We start from the raw sequence: 12,634 nt of genomic DNA, 5'->3' as shown, positions 1-12,634 counted from the left end.
CAGTAGCACGATTACCCGCCTACCAGCGGGGGTGGGACATGCGCGCACTAATCCGCCAATCCTCTGGAGGAAGGCGGGCCTCTTCCGGCGCTGCCACCAATGAGGACGAGCGACGGACTGGACAGGCGGGGCCCCGGGCCAGTACGGAGACGGAGACGTTGAAGATGGACGAGGTGAGGAGCCACTAAAGAGCGAGCTCTCTGAGACAGGGGGCGGTGCACTGATGACAGGCGGACACGCCAACCAATAGCGTCTCGACACCCTCATGACCCCGCCTTCTGACTCATAAACATCTAATCAGGTGAGTGGCGGAGGCGGGTCAAAGGGAAGCTTTAACCAGTACTGGGAAGATTCGGAACCGGAATGGCAGGCAAGGCGGCGTGGAAAGAAGCCCCGGGGAGGCTGCCGCTGACCTCCACCCCTCCCCCGGACTTGGCGGGGGCTGACCCTGGCGCCCCGCCCTCTGTGACAAATTGGCGGCGTCCAGAGACACCTCTCACCTAAGGACTCGGAGCCTGGGAGTTTAGGTGGCACTCGCGTCGCCGCGGCTTCCTTTGTGTGGGGCCCCGGACGACGGGCATTGGGGGCGGGGGGGCCACGCCCGCGGCCTGAGGCGTCTTCTGGTGGGGTTGAGACCGAGGCAACGCCAAGAAGTGGCAGCTCGGGGAGACTTTAGCCCCCTCCATAATGATTTTTCATAGGCACAACTGATGAGTTCCGAGTCGTATGTAAATGTGATTAAAGTCTCTTTAGAAAACTGTGATGTGCAACAAAAAAGGGAAAAGGATGAGCTTACCGGGGAATTCGGTGTCAACCACATTGCTGCTCTTAAGTCCCTCCTAAGTCTCTGAAATTCTGGAACTGCCACCTTGTGTGTATATGTGCGCGCGCGCATGTCTGCGCGTGTGCAGATGATTCAGGTTTGTGGGGCAAGTGAAGTAGGCTTCCGTTTCCCCAACAGTAAAATGAAGGCAACAATTCCCATTTCGCCCATGCCTGGCACTATCCCAACTGCATAAGAGAGGCCCAAGTGGGGTGAGGTGGGTCGCCACGCAGAGTGATTAGGAAAACGGGAGCTCTGAAAGCAACTATCACATATACATATTCATATCCTCTCTCACATCATTCAGTAAATACATAAGTAAAAGAGGAAAGAGATGAACTATGAAACTAGGAACTTTTGTTTTTAATGAATTACAAACTAAATTACAAATAATGTTAATAGCAAGAACACTTGAAGATGAGGTGGGAGAAGAGAGACAAAATCACAAAAAGAAAAAAATACTTTTTTTTTTCTTTAAACATTCGCATTACAAAAACCCCAAGGTGCACATGGCAACAAATCCACCCATTTCCACTTACTTAAAAAACTACTATAACCTGAATGAAATATAAATATAATTGTTCATCCTTCTTTTAAAGAAAAAATTTTCCCAATGCCCTCACTCAGTCACAGCCCTAAAAAGTGTCAGCATTCTCAAAATGTCTAAACCCTAACTTCCACTCCTATGGGGTGGCCTTCAGAGGAAGATGGGACCTGGTAAATGAAGAACTAAGAATCTTAAAAGAGAAAAATGCAGACTTTTCCTTGCCTCATAAGGCCACGGTGAAGCACAATACCTGTCCTAGAGCTTCCCAGACACTTCTTACCCATAGGAGGGACAGACAGGGGGACTAGAGGCAACGGCAGAGACTGGGAGTCTTGAGTCTCCTAGACTGTCAGGTGAGATGAAAACACTAAAACTAGGGTATAAACTGGTTGGTCTATTTTTTCAACCTAATTCTTTAAAACAGGCCCCCTCCCTACGTTTTTGTTTTGCTTGGTTTTCGAAAGTTCCAACTTCGGTTCTCTGCTATCAGTTGGCCTTACAAGCACGGCGGTCAAGGAAGGCTTAGGGTGTGTCATCCCAAACACAAAAAAAATAATAATTTCAGGGTTTCAGAGATTGGGATGGCAAACCCTATGTGGGGGGAAGAGAAAGAGTTCGGTTTTTTTTTGTTTGTTTTGTTTTTTTTTAAATACCAGCCCTCCTCATCAATGACGAAGAGGAGGGGGAGAGAGTGGTGGAGGGACTTAAGTGCATCTAATACTGAAGCTTCCTTTCATTTTCACCTATTTCTCCCCTCTACCCATTATATCCCCGAGTTGGCTGGCTAAGAGGGGGAGGTGAGTGTTAAGGCAGCCAGACAAGATCAGAGGGCAAATAGCCCAGGGCCAAGCCAACTCAGGCCCCTGCTGGAGAAGAAAGGGGGGTGGGGGGGGGGAGGACATCAGAGTCGAAGGTGGGGTACTGGCTTGGTCACATCCTGGAAGAAAGGGTGAGCCAGAGCTGCCTTTGCCGAAATCCGCTTGTTGGGGTCGTAGTGTAGCATTTGCTGGAGGGAGAGATGTATGCTGACTTCAGTGACGTAACAGTGGACTAAATGGGCAGCAGGTGTTCCAAGAATTCAGGAAAGCGGAATTCCTTTTACCCAAGGCAGAGTTCCCAATTCCCTCCTCCCTATATTTGAACAGGTGTGCCAACAGGGAGAGAGAAGCAGGGGCTAGGGAAATGCCAAGACCCAGAGTCCAGGGTCTCATCCTTCCTTCATCCTGGAAAAAAACCTGCCCTGGGGGAGTAAATGAGAAGAAATGGGCACCCACTCCCAATTCTCACCGAAAGCAAGCTCCGTCCATCTTCATCCAAGGGAGGAACAACTTTGCTAAAATCTTGCCGGGCCCACTTGGGGAAACTCGGCTTATAATCAGGCATAGAAGTAACTCCTGGCCAAACCACTTCATCTGGGGTCCCCAGAGTCCGAAAGATCCGGAAAAGTTGGTCAATTTCAGAATCTCCAGGGAATAAGGCCCGTCGGGTCACCTGAAAATGGGGAAAGAGAAAAGGCCAAGACCCGCACTGACGTCAGTCAAAGCTGCTCCCTGTGCAATGGAGGTTCCCACAGGCAGTGGAAGGTCAGCAGGGCCCCATGACTCCCTCCCCAGGGCCTTTCATGGGGTCAGTCACACAGAGCTTGAGACAATGAAGTCCCTTCATCTGTCTCCTCGCCCCCTCCTTCCTTCCCCCAACCATGCCTTTGCAGATCCCCAAGGCTGGGTGGGGCTGGGAGGGGGTGAATGTCTGGGGTGCCACTGACATGTAGCAAAGGGATCCCAAGCCACTCACGGGGTGTGGGGTAGACACTGCGGTCATCCCCCCTCCTTGTGATGCAGCCACTTCTAGATAGGAGCACAGCGGGCAGAGACTGTGTCTTCCATTTCTTCTGTGTTCCCCACAGCACCTAGCATGGTGCTGGGTACACACTAGGTGCTTAACAAATATTTTTTGATGAATTGAGAGAGGAATATGGGCAATTGTAAGGTAATGTACTGGGGGATAAATGCACATTTTATATACAGGCTAATGGTCTCTAAGCCCCCAGTTACAACCCAGATAAAGGACCATAAAACAAATTGCTGATTTGAAGTGAAAACACAGTCCACTCCACTGTTATATTAAAGGGGATGAGAGCTCCCATAAAAGGCTGGACCTCAGGGATCCTTCATTCAGAAAAGCCAGAAGTTGAGGGGGACATAATTTAAGTCTGCAGTTTAAATAAAAGGTATGATAGATAGATAAATAAATAAATAAATAAATAAATAAATAAATAAATGGATAACATGAATACAGTTGATTTCACCATATTCCTGGGACCTTACTAGAAGGTCTACAGGCCAAATGAAGGAGGCACTGAATGGTAGGTACTCATTCTCCCAAATATATGCAGACTAAAGCTAAAACAGTTGCAGAAATGATTTAGCTCAATTTGGGGACAAGAGACGTGTATTTAATGCTAAGGCCATTTGAGGATATACTGACATTGTAGTTGACCTCAGGGACGATAGTCCTATCCTTTCCCCCGTACCCGCTTTGGTCCTACTCTAAGAGAAAGGATCCTAGATAATAGAAGGGCCATGAGTCTAGGCCAAGAAAAAGTTCTGTTGTTTTTGAATGTGGGGAGGAGAGAGCTGGGTGGAACTCGGGCTTGCCTCCATACCATCTCAGCAAAGATGCAGCCCAAGCTCCAGATATCTACGGCTGTGGAGTAGTACTTGCAGCCCAGAAGGATTTCAGGTGCTCGGTACCACAGGGTCACCACCTGGGAACAAGAGCAAGAAGGGGAGAGGTGGTGCATGGGGCACAGTGATTCCCACATGTCAGCTCCTCGGTGTTACTCTGCTAGTTCTCAGCCTGATCACAAGCAGCTTCTCTCCCTCTATCTTTCTTTTCCCATCTTTCTGACTTCCCCTGCGTAAAGTGATTACACACAACTTCTTAGACCAGAGTTAGCCTCGCCTGTGGCTCCAAAGACCCTATTTTCTGAACCCAAAACTTTCAACCTTCCTGGAAAACTCCTGAGAGAAGTGGTCATAATTTTAATGATATGCCATCCAGCTCTGCTGGCTTGGTACCTACTGAAGCCCAGCTAGCCCCGCAATATGAACTCAGTGCATACTCTAAAACCTCCTGGGGTGCCAGAGATACTTTCATCTAGGGAGAGAGAAACTGCTGGCCAGATAGGTTTAGTCATTTTGTAAATGTCCTTGTTAACACCTCCCAGAAAGTTCAGAGAAGAAGTGCAGACAGGGTCTCACCTCATGGGTGTAAGTACGAACAGGGACTCCAAAGGCTCTGGCTAATCCAAAGTCTGCTAGCTTGATGGCCCCCTCTGCGTTGATAAGCAGATTCTGAGGTTTGAGGTCTCGGTGCAGAACCCGATGAGAATGGCAGAAGGCTAGGCCCTGGAGCAGCTGGAACAGATAGCTCTGACGAAGGAGAGAGAGAGGACTTTGTTTCTCGACCACAGTGAGCTATTAGGCTCCACTCTGCCTGCAAAGCTGTACTAAAGCCTTTTACTGTATTAGATTATAATTGCATGTTTATAAGCTGTATCTCCCATTGGACTGCTAGTCTAGTGAAGATAAGGACTGGGTCCTATTTAGTTTTGCATCTCTTTTCCATATTCTGTGCCTAGCACATTGAAGGTGTTCAGTAAATGAGCACCGAATAAATGTTTGTTGATAGATTGAAAATAGCTCAGGGAGCAGAGAACCCAGCCCTAAGACAGACAACAGAGACTCACTGGCTATTTCTCCTACCAAACTAGTGGAAGGGGTTCTTGGAGGAATCTACCAAGTACCAAGTACCCTCCAGTCTCGTTTATCTGAGTTTCATCTGACCTTCCACCTGAGCTACAAAGTTGACTCACTAGAGTTTCAACTTCTTTGATTCTCCTGCCCTGCCCAGGGGTTAATAAGCATAATGAGCAGTGAAAGAGCCACAAAAGAAAGGTGTGTGTGTGTGTGTGTGTGTGTGTGTGTGTGTGTAGGGGGATGAGGGCTGGGAAGGAAGCTAAGATCACAGATCATCACCCAGTCTGAATTGCCTGCCTTCAGTCCCCCCAAAACGTGCCCATGTTGGGGGAGGAGTTGATGAGAAGGATTACCTTGATGAGGGGAAGAGGAATGCCAGTCAAAGCAGAAGCATCCATAAATTTCTTCAGATCCTGGTGCAGAAATTCAAAAACCAGGTAGAGTTTGTTTTCTGTGTGGATGACATCCAATAGCCTAGGGAGGGAGGTCCAGGAATGGAGGTGAGGAAGAGCGATGCCCCGGCCTCACAGAAGACATTCTCTTTTACCGCTGAAATATCTCCCAGACACATACTTACTTGACAATGTTCGGGTGGTTAAGCTCCTTAAGCAGGGAGATCTCTCGTATAGCAGTACTGGGTACACCCTCCGTCTCACTTGGGGAGGTTGAGAAAGCAGAGAGAGGAATGTGGTTACAAATACTGCTTTTCCCCCAGCCCAGTCTCCGAACGAGACACCACCCCAGCACACCCTAGGAAAGTGACAGAAGAGAAAGGGGGCTGTAGGAGTTAATTCACAGGTGGACAGGGGGGTGCTTTTTGGATACGTTAAGGTCATTATTTCTTCTTCTCCCACGGGTAGGTAAGTAAAGCCTTCTGGTGGAGGTGAAGAAGAGAGAAGGTAACGGGAGGAAAGAAGAGTAGCAGCACCCAGCCTCCCTAGACGGGCCAGTGAGGTTCAACTGCCATTCTTTTGAAAGGGGTAGAGAATTCTAAGAGGAGGGTGGGGTTGGGGCAGTGAGGAGGGCTCTTCATTCAGAAAGGTGCTCTTCACCGGTTCCCACAGACCTCAACTCCACGGGGAGTCTTGGACCCCCACCTCAGAGGCCTCCTTCCTCTTCCTGAGTCTTTCGGACTACACGTTTGGGGGCATCACTCGGCTTTGGGGAGAAAGTTTCCCACAGACTCTACAGTGCCCTATACTCTGCACAGGGAAACCCTTCACTGTCCTCCAGCCCACCTCTCCACTTCGAAAGAAGTCCCACCCTGCTACCTTCCGGTCCTCGGACGGCTACCCGCCTGTCGGGGTGGGGGCGGGGGGCACTCAAGAAGCTCCGGAGTTAGAGGAGTCCCGGGTACAGAGGCCACTCACGTGTCCAGGCGGATTTTTTTAAGAGCCACCACTTCTCCCGTCACTTTGTTTTTGGCTTTGTACACAACTCCGTACGTGCCCTCTCCGATCTTTTCCACTTTTTGGAAGTTCTCCATGAAGCAAGCGCTAGAGTCGGGTCAGCCCGGCCCCGGAGCGGGGGCCTGGGAACCCAGCAAAAGGCGGGCCCCGGCTCTCGGGGGCTGGAGGAGGGGAAACAGGGCCCAGCTCCGCGGCCTCAGGTCGGGATGGAACGGAGTGTATCTCTCGCTCTTGTCAATTTGTCCAACTTGAAACAATGTTGCCGCCTCCCCTCGGGTTCCCTACCGCCAGTGGAGGCCCCGCCCCTCCTTCCCGCGTTTCCCTGGCCCCGCCCCCGGCCCTTCCCATTGGCCAGCGTCAGAGCGGGGGGGCGAGCCCAGCGCGTCGCTGCCGCCAGTGACCCCACCTCGCGCAAGGTTACTACCGAGGGTCTTCGATACAAGTTTGTCACCTTGGGGAAGCTAAATAAACGTCTTTTTCCAAGTACCCAATTTGGAGTCGAGCTTCCTTCCTGTGTCCTGGGCCTGGAGGGATTTCCTGACCTCTGATTCGCCAACCCCAGAGAAAATGTGTCTTGCCCTAAGATTGAATTCCACCTGGCCCAGGGAACCGCCTTTGAAAAGCAGGAAGCTAGGAATCTCATCGTATGGGTGTCCTGGGCCTTGGACACGTCGTTCGCGCCCCTCTCTGCCTATCCTATCCTATCTCTCTGTTTGGAGATGCAGGGTCTCCATCTGTTTGAGAGGTTTCCTGGTTTGACTCAAAAACCAGATTGATCCCCTTAGCCTGTGGTGCACTGCAGGCGTCGAGTACACACGATGTAGCTAGCTGCCCTGCAGTCCATGTTTCCCCGGTCAAGAAGGTCGTGACCCAGTGAAACCAGAAACTGTCATTGAGTAGCGGGATGTCCAGGGACCAGGATCCCTTTTCAGTTATTTCTCTGGCCCTCCTGCCCCTCCCAAGCCTCTCCAGGAGGGAAAGGAGGATGGGCTATGCAAATGAGCACCCCTCTCCTATATAGGGGCTTGTCCCAGCACCCCCAGCGCCTTTGGTTGCTGGAAGAAAGAACAAGATGAATCTGGTGCCGAGAAAATGCCTTCTCCATGTGGCTGTGATGGGTGTTCTTCTGGCTGTGGGGGCCACAGAAGGTTAGTGTGGGGAGTATGGACATGAACAAGTGGGAGTTTGGGGTTGCACACCTGCTCTGATTTTTCTCCCTCCTCATGGGAGATACCAGCAATATTTCAGGCTTCTTCCACCCATTTGATTTAGCGAGGACATGGGCATCTGAAGTCCCTCTCTAGGTGGAAATTTGGGACTGAGCCTGAAAATAATCCCATCTGCTTGGAAGGGCAAAAGGATAGTAGGTCTTTGGGGCTCTAATTCTGAGACACCCCCACCCCACCCCCGGGGCAATGAGCTGGAGCAGGGGCTTTGAAAGGGAAATAAGTGGAAGACTTAGGGAATGACTCAGGCACTTGGGATAGGGTATTTAAAAGAAAGGAGTAAGAGAATGTGGTATTGATGTGGATAGAAAAGGTAAGGAGGTATCACCTCCCCTCTTTGGAATGGGGATGGGTAAATATAGCTCAGGCTTTTGTCCTGGGGCTGGAAGAGACAGGCAGAGGGGTCTCAGCTGAGCATCACATGAAAGGGCTCTGGGGGATTGGGGCCTCGTGACGGGAGCAAGGGGTGGGGGTGGGGGTGGTGAGAGGGTCTGGAATGTCCCGTGCTGCTCTGAGGAGGGAGGGTTGGGAGTGAAGAATGGGGTATCTTATGATTCTCTTGCTTTAGCGGTGGGATGCTCAGTGAGATTATTCTAGATCTACCCCCCACCCCCCCGCCCTCAGCAGACTCAGCTAGGTCTCCACTACACATTGAAAAGGAGTTTCTCCTGTGCTAAAATATAGATATCATATCCTAGTCTCCCCTTTCTCTCTCTAGATCCCTGGTCTCACAGACTTCTAGGAAATTTTCCTGATCTGACTTCCCTCATTTGTGCTCCAGTTTCAAGCCTTTTACTATTTCCTTAATGTATTCTGGAAATATTCTTTTCATTCTTGTGCACCTGAGCCTCTTAAAAGATGGTGCTTACTTTTTGGATAATGATTTTTTTAAGTCATAAGAAGACATTTTTAGATGAAACTTTATACGAATTGGGTTTGATCATTTTGTCTAGGGGGAAGTGACATTGTGCTTATTCAAGAAAATGTTCATATTTTTTTACAGATACGTATTGAGATTGTAGGGTTAAAATAACAAAATATCTGGAATTTGCTTTTAAATACTTTAGCCAACAAACAAAAGAGGATAGATAAAGCAAATGTGGCAAAATGATAGTTGTTGCATCTGGGTGAGGTGTAAGTAGATCCATCATATCCCTTTTTCTTAGACCTCTCTCTTAGTCAGTTATAATAATTTTGGCTGCTTGCCCCAACCACTGCCTGCCTATAGATCCATCCTCTTTACTGCTTGCCATACTGATCCTTCTAAAACACACATCTCATCATATTCAAAAAGCTTCTGAAGGGTGAATTTTATGGTATATGAATTATATCTCAATGAAAGAAACAATCTTCTGCCGTGGCCTTGCCTACAGAATAAAGGCCAAACTCCTTTGGTCGGGGCCTTCACTTGCCTTCCTGGCCTCGTCTCCTACGGTGTGTATCAACCACACTGCTAGTCCCTATCATGCCTCGCGCTACCATGGCTCCGTGTGTCTGCTTGTGCTGGTCCTGAGTGCTCTTTCCCACGCGCCAACTCCTCACTCCAATGGTCTTTCCCAATCCACCAGAGTGGAACTAATTTCTTTAGTCTGTCATTTTGTTGTACTTTGTGCATGTCTGTTATGGCTCATATTAAACAGTGCCTTGAATTATTATAATTTATGGACATATCTTGAATCCCTTCAGCGCCAGGTCTTATTCATTTCTTAAGTCCTTTGTACCTAGCACAGTGCCTGGCACATGGTGGGTATTCAGTAAATTAAAATGTGCTTTGAGTGTGAGAGTAAGTGGGGGACATGGAATGGTGCTGTCCCCTGACAAGGGACTGAGGGGGGTGATCCTAGGGCCTACATGGTACCTTCGTTTTTAGGACCCAGAGACCAGGACTGGCTTGGTGTCCCAAGGCAGCTCACAACTAAAGCCTGGAACAGACAGCTGTATCCAGAGTGGACAGAAACCCAGAGGCCTGACTGCTGGAGAGGTGGGAACTTGGCAATTTCCAGGGAGGGTATGGGGCCGGTGGGAGGAGCAAGATCTGAGTTAAATGTAGTCTGGGAAGATAGGAAGGGGAAAGGTATAAGGGGAGGAAAAATCAAGGAGTCCCAGATAACGCAGCTGTCCTTCCCAGGTGGCCAGGTGTCCCTGAAGGTCAGTAATGATGGGCCTACACTGGTTGGTGCAAATGCCTCCTTCTCTATTGCCCTGCACTTCCCTGAAAGCCAAAAGGTACTGCCAGATGGGCAGGTTGTCTGGGCCAACAACACTATCATCGATGGTGAGTACCTCTCTTATTCCAAGGGCTCAGATTCCCTGGTGTCTGCAGTGAGCTCAAGGACTGCCCCATTCCTCTCTACTTTTTTTTTTTTTTAAGATTTTATTTATTTACTCATGAGAGACAGAGAGAGAGAGAGAGAGAGAGGCAGAGACACAGGCAGAGGGAGAAGCAGGCTCCATGCAGGGAGCCCGACATGGGACTCGTTCCCGGGTCTGCAGGATCAGGCCCTGGGGTGAAGGCGGCGCTAAACCACTGAGCCACCCGGGCTGCCCTCCCATCTACTTTTAAAAAAAGCATATACATATTCTATATATTCATTGTAGAAAAAGATGTAAAAACACAGATAAAGCAAAAAAAAAACAAAACAAAACAAAACAAAAAACCAGTACACAAAATTGGGGACAGAAGACCTAGTGGACTTAGAGTTTAGACAGACATGGACTTAAATTTGTAAATAACATGTTACCTTGGGCAAGTTACTTAGCTATTTCATGCTTCTCTTCCCTTATCTGTACCATGGGAATGATACCTACCTTGAACGGTTATTGTAAGGATTAAAATGTTATAAAATATAGAGAATTTAGCATAATGCCCGCCCTAGCCTAAGGTGAGGCTCAATAAGTGTTAGCTGATGCTATTGTTTTTTATCCCACTAGCTAGAGCAAACCACTCTAAATATTTTGACGTATGGCTTTCCAATCTCTTTCCTTTGTCAAGTACATATGAATCTTTAATTCCAGTTTCCATCCTTTCTGCTACCACCCCAAATGGGTTATACAAAGGGAATGTATTACGTAGCTACGGAGTGTTCCCACAGCCCCTCTCTGGGAGCCATGTGAGGGGTTTTAGTACACAGAAAGGAATGCCAGGGTTTGAGGGTGACTCTGTGTCTACCTTCCAGGGAGCCAGGTGTGGGGAGGACAGCCAGTGTATCCCCAGGTACTTGATGATGCCTGCATCTTCCCTGATGGGAGGGCCTGCCCATCTGGCCCTTGGTCTCAGACAAGAAGCTTTGTTTATGTCTGGAAGACCTGGGGTGAGTCATCCACACTTGGATTCACCTCTTCTTACCCGATCCCCTTTCATTTTGCTCTGTGAGTTTCCCTAAATCTTCACTGCCCCCATGGCTCTTTCCTCTTCCATAGCACCTAGCCCCTCCAACTCTCTCTTCTATAGTTGTTTCTAGGAGCCCTTCCCCAATTATTGTCCTATCCCATGGAACCCCTTATCAGGACTCCTTTTCCTGACCATCAATGACAGCCTTCCAAATTCTCCCTGAAATAACCATACTCAATACATTACTTGACCTTCCTTCTCTGGTGCCGTCTCTAATCTTTCCCCTCAGTTCCCTATGCTCAGTTCTTCCCCCCAACCCCTGCTTTTCTTTTAAAAAACCTCAGGCCAATACTGGCAAGTTCTGGGGGGTCCAGTGTCTGGGCTGAGCATTGTGACAGGCAAGGCGGTGCTGGGCACACATACCATGGAAGTGACTGTCTACCACCGCCGGGAGTCCCAGAGCTACGTGCCCCTTGCTCACTCCTGCTCAGCCTTCACCATTACTGGTAAGGATTTGGGAAGGGGCAAAGCCAGGTGCAGGGCAGTAAGAGATGGGGAGGCTTGGCCTGACTGGAAAGGGGAGAGAGGAAGGGGGAAAGGGGAACTGGTGTGTAACCTTAAAGGGGCAGAGCCAGGAAGACCTGGGCAGAGAAATGTGGGGCTGGAGTCAGGGAAGAGCCAGTCAGCTTGAGTTGGAGGGTGTGCCTGTGAAAGAAGCTGTGGCCCAGGCCTGGTTCTCATCTTTTCTGGCTCCAATTCCAGACCAGGTGCCCTTCTCCGTGAGTGTGTCTCAGCTGCAGGCCTTGGATGGAGGGAACAAGCATTTCCTGAGAAATCATCCTCTGACCTTTGCCCTCCGGCTCCATGACCCCAGCGGCTATTTGTCTGGGGCTGACCTCTCCTACACCTGGGACTTTGGAGACCATACCGGGACCCTGATCTCTCGGGCACTTGTGGTCACTCACACTTACCTAGAGTCTGGCCCAATCACTGCCCAGGTGGTCCTGCAGGCTGCCATTCCTCTCACTTCCTGTGGCTCCTCCCCAGTTCCAGTCACCACAGATGGGCATGCGCCAACTGCAGAGATCCCTGGCACCACAGCTGGGCGAGTGCCTACTGCAGAAGTCATAAGTACTACACCTGGTCAGGTGCCAACTGCAGAGCCCTCGGGAGCAACAGCAGTGCAGATGACGACCACGGAGGTCACAGGCACTACGCTTGCACAGATGCCAACTACAGAGGGCATAGGTACTACACCTGAGCAGGTGCCAACCTCAGAGGTCATAAGTACCACACTTGCAGAGACCACAGGTACAACACCTGAAGGGTCAACCGCAGAGCCCTCTGGAACCACAGGCGAGCAGGTAACGACTAAAGAGTCAGTGGAGCCCACAGCTGGAGAGGGACCCACGCCTGAGACCAAGGGTCCAGATACCAATCTGTTCGTGCCTACAGAAGGTATTACAGGTAAGAGGGCCAGTGTGGATGAGGTTCATTGAGGTGGGACATTGGTCACTATTCTAAAGAGCTAAAAGAC

General features: G+C 49.7%; 2 protein-coding genes across 15 annotated transcripts in view; one reads left to right on the top strand and one right to left on the bottom strand.

Moving 5' to 3' along the window:
* Positions 1-12,634, top strand: part of PMEL (premelanosome protein) — a 34,837-nt gene that overhangs the window by 19,724 nt on the left and 2,479 nt on the right. For 4 of the 11 annotated variants that reach the window (XM_072842760.1, XM_072842759.1, XM_072842754.1 and 1 more), the window contains 7 exons: positions 74-173; positions 7,562-7,688; positions 9,637-9,747; positions 9,895-10,041; positions 10,943-11,077; positions 11,442-11,603; positions 11,860-12,564. In XM_072842760.1, the coding sequence (XP_072698861.1) occupies positions 165-173; positions 7,562-7,688; positions 9,637-9,747; positions 9,895-10,041; positions 10,943-11,077; positions 11,442-11,603; positions 11,860-12,564 (1,396 nt within the window). In that variant the 5' untranslated portion in view covers positions 74-164. Of the gene's footprint in view, positions 1-7; positions 302-4,118; positions 5,992-7,561; positions 7,689-9,636; positions 9,748-9,894; positions 10,042-10,942; positions 11,078-11,441; positions 11,604-11,859; positions 12,565-12,634 lie in introns of those variants that run through there. The other 7 variants (XM_072842764.1, XM_072842757.1, XM_072842763.1 and 4 more) reach the window with 5 other exon arrangements.
* CDK2 (cyclin dependent kinase 2) lies at positions 1,164-6,859 on the bottom strand. Of its 4 annotated transcripts, none has more exons than XM_072842780.1 (8): positions 6,502-6,859; positions 5,709-5,786; positions 5,485-5,605; positions 4,634-4,804; positions 4,036-4,137; positions 3,165-3,308; positions 2,658-2,861; positions 1,164-2,376 (listed from the first exon to the last, which is right to left on the bottom strand). In XM_072842780.1, exons 1-8 carry the CDS (start codon positions 6,615-6,617, stop codon positions 2,272-2,274), a joined length of 1,041 nt encoding a protein of 346 aa, XP_072698881.1. In that variant the 5' UTR covers positions 6,618-6,859; the 3' UTR covers positions 1,164-2,271. The 4 variants fall into 4 exon arrangements, with proteins under 4 accessions (XP_072698881.1, XP_072698885.1, XP_072698883.1 ...); XM_072842784.1 differs by lacking the exon at positions 6,502-6,859 and adding an exon at positions 6,229-6,373; XM_072842782.1 differs by lacking the exon at positions 6,502-6,859 and adding an exon at positions 5,957-6,168.

This window comes from Canis lupus, chromosome 11 (assembly GCF_048164855.1).
Source record: "Canis lupus baileyi chromosome 11, mCanLup2.hap1, whole genome shotgun sequence".
Lineage (NCBI taxonomy): Eukaryota > Metazoa > Chordata > Mammalia > Carnivora > Canidae > Canis > Canis lupus.
The sequence above is the reverse complement of the archived record's forward strand: the minus strand, read 5'-3'. Positions and strand labels throughout refer to the sequence as shown.

What these genes read in the sequence shown, in the direction of transcription:
- CDK2 (XM_072842780.1), bottom strand. Translation starts at nt 6,617, where the DNA reads ATGGAGAACTTCCAAAAAGTGGAAAAGATCGGAGAGGGCACGTACGGA. An exon ending in AAAAAAATCCGCCTGGACAC is followed by an intron (nt 5,787 to 6,501) that starts GTGAGTGGCCTC and finishes AACCTCCCCAAG; the next exon opens with TGAGACGGAGGGTGTACCCA. An exon ending in GCTGCATCTTTGCTGAGATG is followed by an intron (nt 3,309 to 4,035) that starts GTATGGAGGCAA and finishes ATATTTGTTAAG; the next exon opens with CACCTAGTGTGTACCCAGCA.